Source organism: Trichechus manatus, unplaced genomic scaffold (genome assembly GCF_000243295.1).
Source record: "Trichechus manatus latirostris isolate Lorelei unplaced genomic scaffold, TriManLat1.0 scaffold00255, whole genome shotgun sequence".
NCBI lineage: Eukaryota > Metazoa > Chordata > Mammalia > Sirenia > Trichechidae > Trichechus > Trichechus manatus.
Window position 1 is genome coordinate 2,469,781 of NW_004444191.1, and position 21,410 is coordinate 2,491,190.

The following is a 21,410-nucleotide window of genomic DNA, read 5'->3' on the forward strand; positions in this document are numbered from 1 at the left end:
AACCCTCTACTTTACCAAGCATGATGTCCTTCTCCAGGGACTGGTCCCTCCTGATAACATGTCCAAAGTATGTGAGATGAAGTCTCACCATCCTTGCTTCTAAGGAGCATTCTGGTTGTATTTCTTCCAAGGCAGATTTGGTTGTTCTTTTGGCAGTCCATGGTATATTCAGTATTCTTCACCAACAACACAATTCAAAGGCGTCAATTCTTCTTTGATCTTCCTTATTCATCGTCCAGCTTTCGCGAATGTGAAATGAACAACTGGGGTGTAGGTAGAAAATAGAGAATATCTATTCATATTCATCCAAAATCTCATCCATTTTACACTGCTACTTTTTGTCTGCTATTGTAAAATTATACACAGATATAAGTACGTGTATGTTAGTGAATTATTATAAGGTGAACATTGTTCTAAATATCACCCATGTCAGAAACAGAGCTTTGCCAGCCATTCTGTACGCCCTCCTTGTGTCCTGTCCCAATCACACTCCTCCCAGTGTTATATTTTTTTATGGTTTTACCACCTACGTGTCCCTCCCTAGATACTGTAGTTTCATCTTGCTTTTGTTTTTGTATCAGATAATTTTAAATCTGTTTAATCTATAGGTAACCCCTTCTTCCATACTCTGTCTTAGAATTTACCTGTTAAAGAATTGGACCATTTCACCTGTAATTTCTCCCAGTCTGGATTTTGTTGATCACGTAGTCATGGTGCTGTGCAACATGTTCTGCGGTCCTCCTGTATTTCCTGCAAATTAGCAGCTTGATCCAGATGCTCGATCATATTTGTGTTTGATCTGTTTGTTGTCTTCTTATATCAGAAGGCTCATAATGTCTGGTTTTTGCTTCTTTTTTTAGCAGTCATTGATGCTCGGTGCCTAGATCCATTAGTTCATTGGAGGCTGTAAAATAGAGAAATCCTAGTTCTATCTTTTTTGCTTTTATTTATTGGCTGAAATAATTTTAAAAGGAGTCACTTCCCCTCATTTTCAATTTGGTTGCCTAGTTGTATAGTTCATATATGAAAGACAGGAAAAATGGTGTTTGATTTTTTTTTTTTTTTTATTTACTCAGTTTTCAAGGTAATGAATTGGTTCCTTGTCATCCTTAGAAGATATACAAATATATTTTTATGAACTATCCTTATGAACTCATGTATTAAACATTTTTGATACATTTTAATACATTGTAATTCTTTTCCTTGTTGAAGCTCAAATTGTCCCATCCTGGGCTACTGGGAGTCTCTTCATTTGGCTCCTGAGTCCTGACCTTAGTAGTCTTTGATTGCTTCCAGACATTTTAAGATGTTTCAGGCCATTTCTCTAAGAAGCCCTGTTTTCTTTTCATGGGAAATGGTATTTCAAAACCTCCGTGTGGAAGTTAAGGATGCTTATTTCTACTGGGTTGCTTATTGTTTCTAGGCCTTTTTATGAACAGAGTTAGGCTGTATTTATATTCATATCTGTCTGTGTGTATTGGGATACACAGTATCTTGGTTCTCAGAGAGTAGAAGGAATTACCAAGTTAGAATATCCTGTAGTTATGAATTTCTTTATTCCACACTATATTTAGAACAGCAATTTTAATACTATCACCATCAATTCTCAGTGAAAACCATTAATTTTTTCGCAAATGCTATCCCTGTTCTCCCTCATTTTTATGATTACTCTAAATTTATGTTTTCAAATCATATAACCATTGTGTACTATAATCTCTTCCTTTTAATCATCAATTAATCTTAGTTCCACCAGTAACTGTATTTAAAGCTCATCGCAACTCTTTATAACCAGAGATTATATGAAATTTATTCTCTAGTAGTGTGACTTGCTAAGTATAAAGTTAATATTATCACCAGAAATTTAGTCTGTCAGTTATGAAATATTTATTTGAGAACCAGGCTCTGTGAAGGAATGTTTAAACATAATAATGCTTCATTGCTGCTCAAGGTATGATCTGCAGACTGGTGCTGATCCATGAATTGTTTGTTACTGGACCATGATGAAATTGAGAGTAGCCCCTGGACACCCTTTTAGCTCAGTAGTGAAGTCACTCCCGAGGTTAACCCTTCAGCCAAAGATTAGACAGGCCCATAAAATAAAACGAGACTAATGGGGCACAACAGCCCAGAACAAGGACTAGAAGGCAGGAGGGGACAGGGAAGCTGGTAATAGGGAACCCAAGGTTGAAAACGGAGAGTGTTGACATGTCATGGGGTTGTTAACCATTGTCATAAAACAATATGTGTACTGTTTAATGAGAAACTATTTGTTCTGTAAACCTTCATCTAAAGTACAATTTAAAAAAAAAAACCCTTAAACCAAAAGAAAAAAAATTTGAGAGTAAACATTTAGAAACTTAGAGCAGTCTGACATTGTCAACTCATCAAACATGTAATCAGTATGTTTTGTTAAAATATTGATCTCTGACAGATTGGAAATTTACAGAAAACAAACAAAATTGGTCCTTTACCACAAATAGTTTGAAAGACACTGTTGTATATATAATACCTGATCCCAGCCATTGTCATATAGCTGACAGTACTGGGTAGTTCAGGTAAATATCCGTGAGAGAAACTTGCGTATGTGGGCTGGTGAAGTTTTCACACACAGGATGGACTTGGTCTAGACTTTGGTGTGATACGATCCGGCAGAGCGACACAGAGAAAGCCTGAGAGCAGCATTACCAAAACATGGACGTTTGAATGCATAAAACACAGCATGGAACTGGCCTGACTGTAGTGGAAATTTTTACTAGTTAGAAGGCGGAGATAAGAGGAGAACGGGATGGCTGTCTGAAGGCCTTAAATGCCAAGCTAAACAGCTAAGACGTTTTTCTGCTGACGATAGAGGCATTCATTCCGCAAGTGAGGATGAGTCACTGTTCTACTGCTGCGTGCACCCACTTGTGAACAAAATAAAGGCCTCACACTTTCTTCAAATAAACAGGTTAACTAAATGCATAGTATAATATTAGATAGTAATAAGTGATATGAAGAAAAGTGTAGCAAGATACTTTAAAATAAGGTGGTCGAAATGCGTTTTTCTGAACGGTAGGATTTAATAGCATTTGTGTCCTGAAAGAAACAATACCTGTCCTCTTATTTTGTCTTGCCCGCCTCTGGCAGCACCTTTGCTGCCTCCTAAGTATGGGTATCTAATGAAAAACTTGAGTTCCTAGATACCCCGGAACATGTTTTTTAACGTGTTTTTCTCCCAGCATAGCAGCTTGATTGACTGACTTGGAGATTTTTGCATCTCTCTAATGGTGTTGGTTTTCCTCACATGCCTGGTGATCCTTGGCTGTGTACTTCCTATTGTATTTACGATTCCTAGTTCACTTGGTTTGGGTGGCCCGTCTGAGATGATGGCGGAGGAAGGAAGGACTGGGTTACAGGCTCAGACGTACTTTTAGTTTGCCCTTTTCAGCTTGGGATTCTCCTTCTGGAGATTATTAGCCAACTAGGCTGGTGCTCAGATCCTCTGTCCCCAGTGTCCACACTTGCTGTGTTTGACTGGATGCACACACTTCTCCTTCCTGTAACTCAACCCAGAAAGAATGGATTGCAGACATTGGTGGACTGCTTATGTTCATTGTCCCCTGCCTGATCGCCCTGACAGTAATTGAGAGCCCCGTCTATTTTATCCATTGTCTCTGGGCTTCTGTCTGTTGACTTCGCTACTGTTCCAGCCTCTACCACGGTAGAACCAAACAAAAACCCAAATCCATTGCCGTCCAGTCAATTCTGACTCATGCTGACCCTATAGGACAGAGGAGAACTGCCCTATAGAGTTTCCAAGGAGCACCTGGCAGATTCGAACTGCCGACCCTTTGGTTAGCAGCCGTAGCTCTTAACCACCACGCCACGAGGGTTTCCCACAACAGTAGAGTGGTTGTTTTTGTGGGTAGTTTTGGGCCGTGGTTTTCTGGACCTTTCCGCCTCCACCTTCTCTGTAGATCTGATCTTACCTGCTTCATTTCTGGCTTATTGTTCACTTACTTTCAAGTGTTACGGATTGTTTTCAAGTGTTAAGATTCTTTCTCTTTTCACGTATCTTCGATGTTTTATGAAATTGGGAGCAGAAGGGGAGGTAGGAACATTTAGTCTGCCATCTTCATAAACATAGAAAGCAGAATAAGAACTATAAATAGACCTCTTGGCATAGTGCTCTCTTCACTCTTCCCGTCTCCTGGCCTTGGAGGTCAAGTGTTTGTGTACAGACTTCTCAGTATGAGGCCCTTCCATGTATGATTTGGATCCTGCTTAGGCTTAGTCGGCTGTCTCAATCCGAATTTCTAATTGATGCCCTTTGAAAAATGATTTTTTAAAGCTCTGATAATAGTGTACAGCAGTGCTGGTTATGGCTAAATAAAAATGTGCTACCAGACAAATTAATATACACTGTTGCATTTGCTCACTTATTGTGTATTATCCTACCCAGCGAGTTAACTTAGTAAGATTTTATTTGATTAGAAATTACCAGAGTTACATTTTACAGGGTTTGGTCTAGACAGACACTTATATTTTTATCAGTTAGTTCTGTCTTCCGAGCACATGAATGGTAGAGGGTGAAAGCAGGCTGTGTTAGGTTGCCTGGAGAATATTTAAAGTCAAGAAGCAAAGCTGTTTCAAGGTTGAGTCGCATTTGAGACAAGTATTTTAATTCTGCTCATTTTCTCAATAGTGTAGGTTACCTATTTCAAGTAACCTATTTCAGTTAACACGAAAACTGTCATTCATTCTTCAAGGCACAATTCAAATTTTCTTCTCTAAGGCCTTCCAAAAGACCCCTGGTGGCACAATGGTTAAGCACTCGGTTGCTAACTGAAAGGTTGGCAGTTGAAACCCACCAGCCACTCCATGGGAGAAAGATGTGGCAGTCTGCTCTCATAAAGATTACAGCCTAGGAAGCCCTATGGGAAAGTTCCACTTTGTTTTATATGTTCACTGTGAGTCAGAATCGGTTTGATGGCAGTGGGTTTAGGGTCTTCCAAACTGTCTAAGAATTCTTCCCCACTCTATACGCCCTTGATGTTTTTAATGTATAATATTAGTTACAGGACTTCTCATTCTATTCTAATGTATAATATTAGTTACAGGACTTCTTCTCACTCTATTTTAAATATTTTTATTATGGGTTGTCCTTCACCAGACTCTGAACTCTTCCATGTTTTATTCGTTTTTGTAATCCTAGCACCACATTTACTCAATGATTGAGTCGTACTAATTTTAGAGGCGGAAGGATGAATACTAATTCATCATTCTACAAGATGAAGAGGCCTTTGATTTCTGGATTCTGGCTCCTATCCCAAAGAGTCAGTCCCAGTCATAAAATATGGGAAATCCTGAAATCATTTTTTGTTTTAGGTTAGAGAATTTTGATAATGCAATATTAAAGTTTGGTTTGAAGTTCATCCTTAATTTTTATGAGGTAACAACCATTTCAGTTTGTAAGTATTACGCAGTTATGTGTTGACTTTGAAAATGTCATGTTGTGTTCAAAAAACTAATCCTATTTTTAAATATGTCTTTAACAATTAAAGCCCACTATTTTTAGATTTATCGTGTTTTTATTTTTTTTAAGGATCAAAGTAACAATGAAATTATGATTGGAGTGATGTCAGGAGGAATTCTGATTTATAAGAACAGGGTACAAATGAATACCTTTCCATGGTAAGAACTTCCCATCAGTACTTTTGAATTTACCACTATATGTAATAATTTATATTTTATAAAGTAGCTATTGAACTGTTTTAATGTTTTCAGTCTACTTGTCTGATACAACTTATGCTTTACCTCACTTTGTGGGAACCTACTAGATACCAAAATAATTTAATTGTCTATTTTTTAATCTGCTTATTAGAAAATTTTGCATATGAATTTTTCTCTCAGAGAATCTCTGAATATGTGCTATAGTAATAACAGCTAACGTCAGAGTGTTTACTCTATGTCTTGCACCATGCCAAGTGCTTTAAGTGTAGTGCTTCATTGAAATGCATTCAATGGAACGCTACTTTATTAGTTGGAACGTAGGCATGGCTGCTGCAACAAAGACCCAGTATTACAGTGATTTAAATTAGTGCAGGGTATGGCTCCCTGGGGTTTAGAACTCATGGTTTTTTCCTTATTGCGCTACCATCCTTAGCATGTTACCCTTGTCCTCGTTGTCCGGGATGTCTTACCACCATTACCACTTCTGCATTTCAGAATGTAGAAAAAGGAAAAGGAGCATCTGCCACTTCCCTTTAAGGGGATGACTTAGAAATCATAAAAATCACTTTGACCACATTCTGTGTATATCTAACATATATTGAAATAAATAACCCAAGTTGTTTTGTTTTTTTTTTTTTTAAATAAACACAGTGATTTTCTTTAGGGAAGGAAACAAATATAAAAGATACATAACTTCCTAAAAGATTTTATCTTGATTTTTCAGTATTTGTGATTTTGTTTATTTAATTGGTTTTTGTAATTACTTTAATAACACTTTGGTCGAAATATGCTAGCTGACAGAAGCACATATTTTAGGAAACTGCTACAATGTAGTTAAAAAATAAAGATAAATTTCCTAGGTCACAAAAACATGAACCATGAAAGAAAAAGTTAATGAATTGGACTTCATCAAAATTAAAGAATTTTGTTCATCAAAAGGAATCCTTAAGAAAATGAAAAGATAATTTACAGTCTTTTGCAAAATATGTATTTGATGAAGGATTTGTATTTAGAATATATAAAGAACGTTTATAGCTGAGTTATATAAGTATATAAGAAGTTGGCCTGATAAAAAGAATATACAAAATATTTGAATGGACACTTCCACCAAAGAAAATATACAAATGGCAAATCAGTACATGAAAAGATGCTCAGTTATCAACAAAATGCAAATGAAAACCACAGTGAGCTCTGCACCCACTAGAATGGCTCAGATTATAAAGACTGACAATACCAAGTAATGATGAGGATGTGGGACATCTAGAAATCTAGTGCTTTGTTGGTATTATGCAGATACCAACTTTGGAAATCAGTTTGGTAGTTTCTTTAAAGTGAAACCATTTACCATATGATCCAGCAATTCTATTCCTAGATATTTACCCAAGAGAAATAACAAAAATAAGTTCACATAAAGGTTTATACACAAATGTTCAGACCTTTATTCATAATAGCCCAAAATGGAAATTTTTAGTCCATCAGCTGAGGAAAGGATAAACACATTATAGTGTATCCATACAATGGAATACTGCTCAGTAAGAAAAAAAGAATGAAGTATTAATAACACTAAAATATACGGATGACCCTACCCTCAGGAGCATTATGATTAGTGTATGAAACTGGACGGAAGACTACATACCCTTTGTTTTTATTTATGTGATAGTCTAGAAAATAGAGACAGAAGATGGATCAGTGGTTATTAGGGACTGAAAATGGGGGAGGTGATTGACTGCAAAGGGCACCAAGGGAACTTTATGGGGTGATGGAAATGGTATAATTATGGAGGTGATTACAAACTGAATACATTTTTCAAAAGTTATTATTCACTCAAGTGATGAATTTTATTGAATGTGAATTAAAATTAAGTGCTTCAGAGAAGATAGTTATCATTGGATTCTCATTATGGTGAATACACATCTTTGATTTTAAGATATTCCTGATTTTAATAAGGGCAATTTTTTAAATATTTAATTTTACTTTTTATTAATTTTATATTTTATATTAATGTCGAAATCAGAAATAAACTCTTTTTTACAGATGATTTAGGTTAAAACAATACAATGATAATCTAAATTTTTCTGTATTTTCAAAATTCTGTATTATATCCATATTCCTTTTTATTATTAGAAGATGATATACGGAGAATAGTTATTGGCAGAATTGCTGTGGAAACACGAAGGATGAAATCTTTCTAAAAAGAACATTTCACAGGCTTTGTGATATTGTTACAGTTTTTAAAGGAGGAATGAACATTTCCTCCATGAAAGGGAAGTATGGAAGCAGGGAATGTGTGTAGAGGGTCAGTCAGGGCATTCAGGTTAGAGGAACCAAGCATTTGCAGAGGCCTAGTGGTAAGAACTAGATTTGGAATCAAAGCAGGTTTGGTTTGGTTCAATGGTAAGAAGGGACATAGCAAGTTTAGGAAATGATGAGATATTTGTTATGTTTTTTTCTTCAGTTGTTTTGGCAGAGGAAAGGAGCAAGAGAACAAGACTTTAGGAAGATGTTGCCTAAGTTAGATTCAGATTGTGAAGCATCTTACATATTCTATATGCTAAGAATATTTTTATTTTTATAGGTAAATATACTTGGGCTGGTTTAATGTTGAGAGAACTTACATTTCCAAGTCCTTATCGTACACTGTCAGTGATAGATTAATATCCATACGCCTACAAGGAAGACCAGTTAATATGACTATTCTTCAAATTTATGCACCAACCACGAAGGCTAAAGATGAAAAAAATGAAGATATATATGAACTGCTGCAGTCTGGAATTGATCAAGCATGCAATCAAGATATATTAATAATTACTGGTGATTGAAATGCAGAAGTTGGAAACAAAGAAGAATCAGTAGTTGGAAAATATGACCTTGGTGATGGAAACAGTGCTGGAGATCACATGATACAATTCTGCAAGATGGAAATACTTTTTTTCAACAACATAATCGATGACTATTCTCGTGGACCTTGTTGGTTGACTACACCAGAATCAAATCAGCTACATTTGTGGAAAGGGATGATGGAGAAGCTCAATATCATCAGTCAAGACAAAGCCAGGGGACAGCCATGGAACAGACCATCACTTGCTCCCGTGTAAATTCAAATTGAAGCTGAAGAAAATCAAAACAAGTCCACAAGGGCCAAAGTACAACCTTAAATACACCCTGCCTGAATTTAGAGACCATCTCAAGAATAGATTTGACACATCAAACACTAATGACCGAAAACCAAAAGAAATGTGGGAGGACATCATACATGAAGAAAATGAAAGATCATTAAAAGGACAGGAAAGGAGGAAAAGACTGAAATGTACGTCAGAAGAGACTTTGAAACTTGCTCTTAAATACAGAGAAGCTAAAGCAAACAGAAGAAATGATGAAGTGAAAGAGCTGAACAGGAGATTTCAAAGGGTCGCTCAAGAAAACAAGGTAAAGTATTATGATGAAATGTGCAAAGACCTGGAGTTAGAATACCAAAAGGGAAGAACATGGTCAGTATTTCTCAAGCTGAAGGAACTGAAGAGAAAATTCAAGCCTTGAGTTGCGTTACTAAAGGATTCTATGAGCAAAAAATCAAATGACCCAAGAAGCATCAAAAGAAGATAGAAGGAATATACAGAGTCACTGCACCAAGAAGAATTGTTCGACATTCAGCCATTTCAGAAGGTAGCATACGACCAAGAACCATTGGTACTGAAGGAAGAAGTTCAAGGCTTCAGGAATTGACAGGATACCCGTTAAGATGCTTCTACAAACAGATGTAATGCTGGAAGCTCTTACTCATCTATGTCAAGAAATTTGGAAGAGAGCTAACTGGTCAGTCAACTTAAAGAGATCCATATTTGTGCCCATTCCAAAGAAAGGTGATCCAACAGAATGTGGAAATTATAGAACAGTATCATTAATATTCACATGCTAGCAAAATTCTGCTGAAGATAATTTTAAAACAACCACAGCTATACTTTGACAGGGAACTGCCAGAAATTCAAGCCATATTCAGAAGATGAAGTGGAATGAGGGATAAATCATTCCTGATGTCAGATGGATCTTAGCCAAAAGCAGAAAATATCAGAAAGATGTTTACCTGTTTTTTATCAGCTATTCAAAGGCATTCAACTGTGTGGATCATAACAAATTATCGATAACATTGCAAAGAATGGGAATTCCAGAACACTTAAACGTGCTCAGGCAGAACCTGTAAATGGATCAAGAGGCAGTCGTTCAAACAGAGCAAGGGGATACTGTGTGGTTCAAAATTGGAAAGATGTGCAGCAGGCTTGTATCCTTCTACCTTACTTATTCAGTCTGTATGCTGAACAAATCATCTGAGAAACTGGACTACGTGGAGAAGATGCAGCATCGGGGTTAGAAGAGGACTCGTTAACAGCCTGCAATATGCAGATGACACAGTCCTGCTGGCTGAAAGTGAAGAGGACTTGAAGCGCTTACTGATAGACGTAGAAGACTACAGCCTTCGTACGGATCACACTGAACATAGAGAAAACAAGAGTCCTCACAACTGGTTCCATGAAGAACTTCATGATAAATGGAGAAAAAATTGAGTTGTCAATAATATCATTCAACAGTCAACATTCATGGAAACAGCATGTTGAGAAGCAGGTCTCAAACATATCAACAAGCATGAAGATGGCGTAGTACCAGGCAACATTTCCTTCTGTTGTACATAAGGTTGCCATGAGTTAGTCAACAGCAACTGACAACAACAATCATACCTGTTAAGGTTAAAAAAAAAAGTGAGCATTTAAGGTACTGATTGGAAAATATTATACTCTGTTCATTGTTAAATTTTATTTTCAAGAATTGAAATAAATAGATGTGGTATAAAGTTAATAAAACTTCTATTCAGCATCATCATAGAATATTATAAGGGTTTTTTCTGATCCTAATTACTTCTGGAAGTACATGCTACAATATTAATTTATTTTCAAGGCAGATCAATAGATTTTTTTTTAATAATCTCCAAATATGTGGTTTACTTTTGGTTCTTAAAGTGTAGATCTGTCTTTTCCAAAAGCAACATACTTATTAGCGATACCATATGAGAATAAGACCATTTCAGCCTTGCCATGTTTATTTAAATTAGTGTTCCCAGAATTTGCATTGTCTCTAGAATTATATTTTAACAAAGTATTATAGACATCTACATGAATAACTTTAGGAAACCATACAAATTACTTCATGAGAATTAATCATGGTTACAGCTTGTCTTAGGCTGGGCTCTCTAGAGAAGCAAAACCAGTAAAGCATATAAGTATACATATATATAGAGAGAGATTTGTATCAAGGAAACAGCTCATGCGATTGTAGAGGCTAGAACATCCCAAGTCCGTGGATCAGGATAGGGCTTCTCCTGGTTCACGTAGCCACAGGGGCTAGCGAACCCAAGATAGGCAGGTCGTAGAGCAGGGCTCTTGCTCACAGGCTGTGAAAGTTGATGAATCCCAAGATCAGCAGGCAAGACTGCAAGGCTCCTCCTGATTCATGTAGCTGCAGGGACTGACGAACCCAAGATCGGCAGGTCAGAGAGCAAGACTCTTGCTCACAGGCTGTGAAGATCAATGAATCCCAAGATGGGCAGGCAAGACCATAAGGCTTCTACTGATTCACATAGCTGCACAGGCTGGCGGACCCAGGATGGGCAGGTAGGCTGCTAGCCCAGGTCCCAAGAGCCGGAGGTCAGACAAACGAGGTGGCTGCAGGATCCAGAACAAGCCAAAAGCCCTGAAAAGGCGAGTAGGAAAGAAGTAGGTGGCGGAGGGTGGAGAGATGAAGGCTTAGGGGGCGGTGAGCTGCCACAGGCACTGCCCCCGCCGGTACCACTCAGCAGATTCCATCATGGGGGTCATCACATATGAAACTTCAACAGGGAAGTGATCACAACATTATACAACTGCCAAAACACTGAGAATCATGGCCCAGCCAAGTTGACACACAATCTTAACCATCACACAGCTCCAATTGGTATAATGTACATTGCAATTATTTTTATTTCATATTAACATTTAAGATACTCAGACCAAATATTAACTAGTGGAGTTACTAAATTTTCACATAAATGAAGAGTTTAGAATAAAAGTGGACGTTTTAGAGATGATAGTTTCATAAGATAGAAGCTTGAATCTAAATTAAACTGAGTGACAAGAAATGAAGAAGAGTACCTACTGTACGGTTCCATTTATATAAACTCTAGAAAATGCAAACTGATCTATACTGACAGCAAATCAGTGGTGACCTGGGTAGGGAGAGTTGGAAGACGGGAAAGGATCTGAGAGGAACATTACAAAGGGGCAGGAAGAATCTTTTGGGGAAGATGGATATGTTCACTGTCTGGATTGTGATGATGTTTTGACAAGTATATACATATGTTAAAATGTATCAATTTGTACAGTTTAAATATGTGCATTTTATTGAATGTCAATCAGTACTTTCAATAAAATGGTTAAAAATGAAGAGGGGGAAAAATAAACACGAAGAACACGTCAGAGGTAACCACTAAAGCAGTCAAAATTGATTATATAATTGCCATTCCAGTAGACAATAAAAACAGAAAAAATAATTCTGAAGGAAAACTAGAAAAGAGAATAAAAGAAATATAAAAAACTTTACACATGTAGAAAGTCAGAAATGCAGTATGTCAGATACTACTAAAAATTAAACATATTGAACTCTCAAATTAAAAAGCATAGATTATCGAACTGTATTTTTTAAACATTTAAGTGTTTTTAGAATATTTACAGAGTGCAGCTATCATAATCTAATTTTAAAGCATTTTCATCGCCCCCTTAAAGAAACCCTGTAGCTCTTGACAGTCATTCCCTATCCCCGTTCACCTTCCTCTGCCCCTGTTCCTCCAACCCTAGGCAACCACAAATCTGTTTTCTTTCTCTGTGGATTTGTCTATTCTGTATATTTCACATAAATGAATCATACACTATGTGATCTTCTGTGACTGGCTTCTCTCATTTAACATGATGGTTTTGAGATCCGTCCGTGTTGTAACATTTACCAATACTCATTCGTTTTTATTGCCAAATAATACTCCCTTATATGGTTTTAACACGTTTTGTTTATCCATCCATCAGTTGGTTCCACCTTTAGGCTGTTATAAATAATGCTGTGGTGAATCTTAGTGTGCACATTCCCGTGGCCGTGTTTTCCCTTCTCTGAGGACATACCCAGGGCTGGAACCGCTGCGGTGAACCTTAGTGTGCACATTCGTGGGGCCGTGTTTTCCCTTCTCTGAGGACATACCCAGGGCTGGAACCGCTGTGTCTTTAACTTGTTTTTTATTTTTAGTGTTATCGTTTTTCATTTTAAAATAAAGTTTTTCACTTTAAACAATTTGTTTTTCTGTCCTTAAAGAAGTAAGAAAGTACGGACCATAACTTTTAGAAGAAAATGTAGGAGAATGTCTTTATGAACTTAAATAAGGAATGCTTTTTTGGTGGGGGGGATGAAATTGTATTGTGGTGAACTGTGTGTACCAAAACCTATGCCGTTTGAACCATTTTTACGCGTACAATTCCGTTGCATTAATTGCATCACTGTGTCGTACAGCAGTTACCCCTGTTTTCCAAAGTGGTTACACCATTGTACATTCCCACCAGCAGTGCATGAGGGTCCCAGTTTCTCCACGTTGTTGTCAGCACTTATTTGTTGTTTTCATATTAGCCATTTCACTGGGTTTGAAGTGGCATCTCTTTGTGGTTTTGACTGGTATTTCTGTTGGCTGATGATATTGTACATCTTTTCATGTGTTTACTTGCCATTTATATATCTTCTTTGGATTATTCAAACTGTATCCTAATCAATCTGCTGCTGTTTACAAGACACATACCTAAAGCATAATGAGACAGACAGCTGTAAGTAAGAGGACTGAAGAAGATAGACCAGGCATTTGGAAGCCTGAAGAAAGCTGTTATATTAATTCTGCACAAAATGCTGTTGTTGGTAGCCGTTGAGCTGATTCCAACTCGTGATTCCGTGTGCAGAGTAGCAGCGTTTCATAGGATTTTCAAGGCCGTGACCTTTTCGGAAGCAGATCACCAGGAGTGTCTTCCCAGGTGCCTCTGGGTGGGTTCCAGTTGCCAGTCTTTCAGCTAGTAGTCAAGCATTTAACCATTTGCACCGTGCATTTTTCTGGCAAAAATCTATTGTAGCTGTACATACAGCGTATAAATCATACAGAATACATTTATGAGCAAATACAAATCATCGAGAATAGGTTTTATGCCAAAGAGTATCTAGTTTAGAGATTTTCATTCATTGATGTTTTTCTGGGATTTGTTGAAATGAAGGTGATTTGAGACTGACTTAGATTTTCTTTTGCTTGATCATTTAGAAACAAGTGGGGTTTTTTTGTTGTTTTGCTTGTTTTTTGCCAGTTTGAAGAGTTTTAATACAAATTTAGTTATGACTTCTAAAATATGTGTAACTGTAGCATTTTCTGGATTGAGGTACCTTGCTTTCTTTCCTTACATAAATATTATACTATGTTATACCCAATCTTCTTTTCCCCCCACTTTCCAGAAATACACTCTGTTATACGACAGGAGAACTTCCCTGGTTCTCGACATGTCCTTAGGTGCCCCTGTCCAATGACAGCCCAGGATTCAAAATTAAAATTTTTCAAACAAGAAAACTAGATCTCTTCTTCCTCACCCTAAATAGATACAATAAAGCTGTCGCATCTACTCGTTTGTTTTCTCCAGTGGTTGAGGCGTGAGAGGTTTATTTTTGCGGGATGCCTGAGAGCTGCTTGAATGGGGAGGGCCAGGAGTCATAAAGATCCAAACTTAGAATTACCAGGACAGTATTCACTTAGAAGATTCAGACAGGATCCCAAAGCATGTTCAGCTAAGTAAGACTGAATCTCATTGGCCTCATGACCCTTAAGTCTTGCAGTGTAAAAAGACCTGCTGTTACGTGTTATGTGAAAATAACGAGACTGGTTCCTTTTGCTCTCATTGACTATAGTAATGAAGCTTTGAGAGCGCCCTCTTGTGGCAGTACATAGGATGCATGTCAGAAGAAAGGCAGTGTAAGAAAGGTAACAAAAAATCATTGTGAGGTTTAAAATTAAATAAAAATACCTTTAGAGTCTTTCAGAAAACCTTGAAATCTTACATTTTTTTCTCAAGTATTGCTTGTAGTTTTAAAGTATAAACAGCTATGTTACTGTTATTTCTTAATTCTCATTTGTGAAATGTGTTTTTAACTATTTCTTTAGACTACAAAAAAAATTGGGAAATTATATATAACTCATAACAGATATTCTGGCAAAACTTTCCTCAGTTGAGCACATAGAATCTAGTTATTTTCCCATGAAATGACAAAAACTTTAGTTTCTTTATGTACTGGATGTGTGTTTGTATATATCATTGCTGATGTCAGGTGGATCTTGGCTGAAAGTAGAAAATACCAGAAAGATGCTTACCTATGTTTTGTAGACCATGCAAGGACATTCGACTGTGTGGAACATAACAAGTTATGGATAACATTGCACAGAATGTGAATTCCAGAACATGTCATTGTACTCATGAAACTGTACATAGACCAAGAGGCAGTCATTCGAACAAAACGAGGCAATGCTGCATGGATTAAAGTCAGGAAAGATGTGCATCAGGGTTATATCCTTTCACCATACTTATTTAGTCTGTATGCTGAGCAGATAATTTAAGAAGGGGGACTATATGCAGAAGAACTGGGCATCAGGATTGGAGAAGGACTCATTAGAGACATCTGCAATATGCAGATGACCCAACCTCGTTTGCTGAAAGTGAAGAGGACTTGAAACACTTAGTGATGAAGATCAGACTGCAGCCTTACCTCAGCATAAAGAAACCAAAACCCTCACAACTGGACCAATAAGCAGTATCATGATAAACAGAGAAAAATTGAAGTTGTCAAGGATTTCATTTTATTTGAATCCACAATCAACGGCCATGGAAGCAGCAGTCAGGAAATCAAATGACACATTACATTGGGCAAATTTGCTGCAAAAGACCTCTTTAAAGTGTTGAAAAGCAAAGATACACTTTGAGGACTGAAGTGCACCTCACCCAAGCCATGCTGTCTTCAATCGCCTCATATGCATATGCGAAAGCTGGGCAATGAGTAAGGAAGACCAAAGAAGAATCGATGCCTTTGCATTATGGCGTTGGTGAAGAATATTGAATATACCATGGACTGCCAGAAGAATGGACAAATCTGTCTTGAAAGAGATACAGCTAGAATGCTTCTTAGAAGCAAGGATGGCGAGACTTTGTCTCAAGTGCTTTGGACATATTATCAGGAGGGACCAGTCCCTGGAGAAGGACATCACACTTGGTAAAGTTAGAGGGTCAGCGAAAAAGAGGAAGACCCTCAATGAGATGGATTGACACAGTGGCTGCAACAGTGGGCTCAAGCATAACAATGATTGTGAGGATGGCGCAGGACTGGGCAGTGATTTGTTTTGTTATATGTAGGATCACTATTGGTTGGAATCGACTCAATGGGACCTAACAACAAATTTACGCTTAAAAGATTATTTTTGTAATTGTTTCCTTAATTTGTTAATATTTCCATTAAGTGCTCCAATTTATTTTCTCTTTTATCCAGGTTGAAGATTGTAAAAATTTCTTTTAAGTGCAAACAGTTTTTTATTCAACTTAGAAAAGAATTGGTGAGTATTCATCTAATCATAATCAATTGTAAATGAGGTCTTTTAAGAAATTACTGTCATCCTTCATGGCACAGCTTTTCTGTTGGTAAGAGTGAAAGTGTAATTAATACTATTGATAACTACCTACTGAGGTAATTTGAAAATTATAAATGTTGATTAATTCAAAGCAGTAGCAGGGAACTGGACTTGCCCTTTAAATTCACGACTTACACACAGACACACAGACACATACACACACATAAAAACCAAAACCCACTGGAGTTGTGTCAATTCCTACTGCTAGTGACCCAATGGGACAGAGTAGAACTGCTCCACAGGGTTTCCAAGGAGCAGCTGGTGCACTGGATTTGAACTTCTGACCTTTTGGTTGTTAGCTGAGCTCTTACCACTCTCCCACCAGGGCTCACACACACACATATGACGAGTAAAATTATAAAATTGAATTTTATGTGAATCAATTGAGTTTGTGTGACAGTTTGTGTGTGTTTCCGCCAAGTGTCTGTGGTCCTGAGTGAAGGCTTGTGTAGCTGTCTAACTAGTTGCTGTCTCTGGACCTGGAAGGCTGATTTCTCACACATGGTGGTCCCTCTTCGGTCCCCAGGGTCCTTTCGTGAGGATAGTAACTGAGTATTTTATGCGTCCTTCTTCTTTCTCTACTCCATCTGCAGCCCTTCCTTTCCTGTGTAGGTTCATTTTAGGGGAGCTAGGGGTTTGTTTAGTTTTGTTTCTAGTTGATGAACTTACGGCACATTTCCTCTTTACGTTGGAATGGTCACGCCATTTTTATGTATTAAGTACAACACATTGAGCTGTTATGGAAAGTAGTGCCATATTTAAGAGAACTTCACCTCATATATGATTGTATCTATTTCAGCAAATTCAACTAGCCATATCCTTTGACTTACTTACATAATTTCTTAGAACTCTGCTGAGTTGTGAGAAACCTTTTTTTTTTTAAATTGTGCTTTAAGTGAAAGTTTACAATTCAAGTTAGTCTCATATAAAAATTTGTACACACATTGTTATGTGACCCTGGTTGCTCTCCCTATACTGTGACAGCACACTCCTCCTTTCTACCCCGAATTTCCCGTGTCCATTCAACTAGCTCCTGACCCTCTCTGCCTTCCCATCTCACCTCTGGACAGAAGCTGCCCGTTTAGTCTCATGTAGCTACTTGAGCTAAGAAGAACACTCCTCACAAGTATCATTTTATGTCCTATAGTCCAGTCTAACCTTTGTCTGAAGTTAGAACTCTGATAAATCTTGATAAAGTAATACGGACTTCAGGTTGACTGTGTGTATATATGTGTGTATAAAATGTATTTGAAATCTTAAAATTGTACTTGAAGTAGCTGTATTTTATCAAAGGATATTGATCTACTAAGTAACTATGGTTTATCAGTTATTCTCAGAAAACATGTAGGATTTTTCAAGAGCATTTTTATTAAAATAAAACATAAGACAGAAAAGTGTACAGATCTTAAGTATACATCTTGATAAAGTGAACATACCCATATCAGCACCTTCCAGATTAATACATAACACTTTACCCCAGAAGCCTACTGATGCCTGTTCCCAGTCATTAACTCTCCCAAAAGGTAAAACATTATTCTCATTTGTACCACCATGGATTAGTTTGCTTCTTGTTGAACTTGGAAGAGTAGACTCAGTATGTTTTCCTTGTGTCTGCCTGGTTGCCCTCAGTAGAGTTTGTTGGTTCACCATGTTGCACACGCTGTGGTTTGTTCTTCCCCATCGCTGTATAGTATTCCACTAATGAAGAGACATGAATTATTTATTCATCCCTCTGTGAGAGGGCAATTTTCGTGTTTCTGTGTTGGGGCTATTTGACTAATGCTGCTAATGAATATTCTTGTGTGTGTTTCAATAAATGTTGAAAGGAATAAAATATGATAAATCTTGTTATCTGGAAACTTAGAGAACAGGCAAATATTTTAAATAATTATATTGATAGACGGCATCCTTGAAGTCAACTTGTCTCTGTTTTCTCCCACTGTAATACTAGTACTAGTGTAATAATAGTAACAGCTGTCATCGCTAACATTTATTATGAGCTTACTACGTCCCTGATGACATAGAGAGCCCTTTTCACATCATTTATTCCTCGGAAGCCAGTCTCTGAGGTAGTGTCAGTTAGGAATGTGTTCACCACAGATAACAACAGAAACAAAAATCAACTTACGATTGCTTAAACACGGACAATCTACAGATATAAACCAGAAGGTAACCTTTGTTTTTTCTCTCTAAAACACTCCTTTGTTTTTTAATACCCAAACTTCATAGAATCTACATATCTCTCAATATAACATTTTGGGGTCATAGTCGACATACCCCAAAACTCAATATGGCTTTTTAAATATAAAACGTGTGCAGAAAAATTTTAAGTTTCATTCCAGATACAATTGGCAGAATGTCAAAATTGCATATAAACTTTTTGCAAAGTATGTTAGTGTCAGAAAAGGGGGAGGTGGTATATGTGCGTCTTGGACGTTACTGGCACCGAGAAGCATTACTGCATCACGTGCAAGGTGAGACATTCTCTGTGTTGTGTATACTGTCTATGGCGTGTGGTGTAGCATATAAACTATATTAGTGAGTACAAGGCAACTGTTAACCGTAATTAAGAATTAATTTTCTGGTGATCAAAAAGTGCTGTTTAAACATTATCTATTCTAATATGATAGTTTGACTTTATCTAATTTGTTGACATTTTACTGTGTTTTAGTTATATAGAAAATATCTTCATGATCTTGTGATAAGCAAAGATTTCTTAAAGAAGACGTAGAAGAAAACCTCCCTCACCTTAAAAGAAAAAATTGACTATGTTAAAATTAAGAGCTCTGTTCATTAAAAGACATCATTAAGAGAATAAAATAGCACAGAATATGTATATGGTACACACACACACACACACATCCTTGGTTGTATATCCAACCTAATAGCAAAATAGGCTGTTGACTTGAATAGACACTTCACAGATGATATCCACATGGCCAGTAAACCTGAAAAAGTGTTGAACCTCATTAGTTATTAAAGACATGCAAATTATAACCAAAGTGTGTTACCGCTACACACCCACCAGAATAGTAAAATGAAAACGACTGATAAAAGTAGGGGTTGGTGAGCATGTGGAGCATACACTGCTGGTGGTAAGGAGTGCATGTTGATCTACTCATTTTGGAAGAATGTTGGGCATTATCTACTCAAGCTGAGCATATGCATGTCTTACGGCTCAGCAACATAAATACGCACATACGTACACCAGACAACATACAGAAATCTATGTATAAATATATACAGCAACATTGTTCTTGTAACCCCAACCTGGAAACTTCAAATGTGTATCAGCATTACAGTGGATAAATAAACTGTGGTATATTCATATAATGGAATACTATGCAGAATGAAAATGAGGGAATTATCACTCCGCAGCTATATGGATGAATATCAAAAACACAATGTTTAGCAAAAGAAACCATACCCAAAGAACACATACTGTGTGATTCCATTTATATAAAGTTTGAAAACAAGCATGCTGAATGTGTGGCAATAAAAGTCAGAAGAGTGACAACCTTTGGGTGGGTCATGACTGGAAGAAAGGGGAGACAAGGAGTGTTTCTGGGGTGCTAGTAACGATGGCAGTGGGTTTGGTTTGGGTTTGAGTTTAGTAATGATTCGCTTCTTGATCTGGGTGGAGGTTCAGTGGTTTTGGTCATTGTGTGAAAAATAAAGTTGTACACTGAAGAGATGTGTGCTTGGATGGTTTACTTCAGTAAAACTATTTTAAAAAATAGTTATTTGCGCTAAACTTGTAGAGAAAATTAAAGAAATGCTTCTATTTTATTGCTCATTTATTTTAAAATTTAAGTTTTATAATAATAGTGTTCACAGGTGCTGAATTTACTTAATTACAATGCAGACAAATTTACAGAATTCGGGGTGTTGTTAAAAGGTGTGATTATATATCTTAAAGCTTAATTTATGGGCCAGGATTATATCTGGAGAGAGACTATCTAATTTTGAAATGAATATGAATCAATTTTTTTAACTTGTTTCTAACTATGATCTAAGGTAAGAGTTCCTAAGAGTTGTGGTATTACTGACTGAGGTCCATATTTTGCAAATATTTTATTTTACTGCTCTTTTTATTGGGTAAGCAAAAAAGATATTAGAGGGATTAGTGTTTGCAAGGCTAGAATAATTTGTAGAAAGTAAATTTAATGGAAAACTAGGTTCTGATCTCTTCCTGGTATTTTCTGTATTGTGTCATTTGTTACAGCATGGATCTAGAGAAACATTACTGGGATTTAATATGGTGAATTACAGAGCGTGTAAAAATCTGTGGAAAACGTGTGTGGAACATCACACATTCTTCCGTTTGGACAGACCACTTCCACCTCAAAAGAATTTTTTTGCACATTATTTTACTTTGGGTTCCAAATTCCGGTACTGGTGAGTATTGCTTCTGCATAAGGCTTTGTTGTTGGATTCGCCCTTCCTTTAAAATAAAGGTCTAGTTTATGGAGCTGTAGACTCTGTTGCTCACCCATCCACACCTACTGAGTCAGTGTCATGGAGTGGGGCACTTACACCCGCATCAGTACAAGGTTTTATGAGTTCTTGTGGTGTATGTATCACGCTCGAAGGCCTCATTCCATTGACTATAGTCCGGGTTGTTATTTTCTAAAGTAAATTAACCACACTGACTTATTTCCAATCTAGACGGATGATATTTCCATTGTGTCTTTGTTAAATGTTTACAAGAAAACGGTTCTTTATTCTAAGACATTTTTATTGTATTTGTAAAAACCAAGATGTCTTACGATGAGCATATAGTTACTTTGTCCTTTTGTCTAGAATTTAGCATATTTTGGAGTTGTCAAACTGTTGTAAAAAGTACAAAACAGCTATTAGGCACAATCAGATTTAGTCATTGAACAATTACCCCAGATTCCTTTTTCGAAAGTTATTGTATTATTTATTCTTAGTAGGC

At 36.9% G+C, this 21,410-nt stretch overlaps 1 protein-coding gene across 2 annotated transcripts in view; it reads left to right on the plus strand.

Annotated features, from left to right (window-relative positions):
- PTPN4 (protein tyrosine phosphatase non-receptor type 4) overlaps positions 1 to 21,410 on the plus strand; it is a 222,437-nt gene that overhangs the window by 107,596 nt on the left and 93,431 nt on the right. For both annotated transcript variants that reach the window (XM_023724688.1, XM_004389685.1), the window contains 3 exons: positions 5,585 to 5,673; positions 16,333 to 16,396; positions 20,697 to 20,869. In XM_023724688.1, the coding sequence (XP_023580456.1) occupies positions 5,585 to 5,673; positions 16,333 to 16,396; positions 20,697 to 20,869 (326 nt within the window). The remainder of the gene's footprint in view (positions 1 to 5,584; positions 5,674 to 16,332; positions 16,397 to 20,696; positions 20,870 to 21,410) is intronic.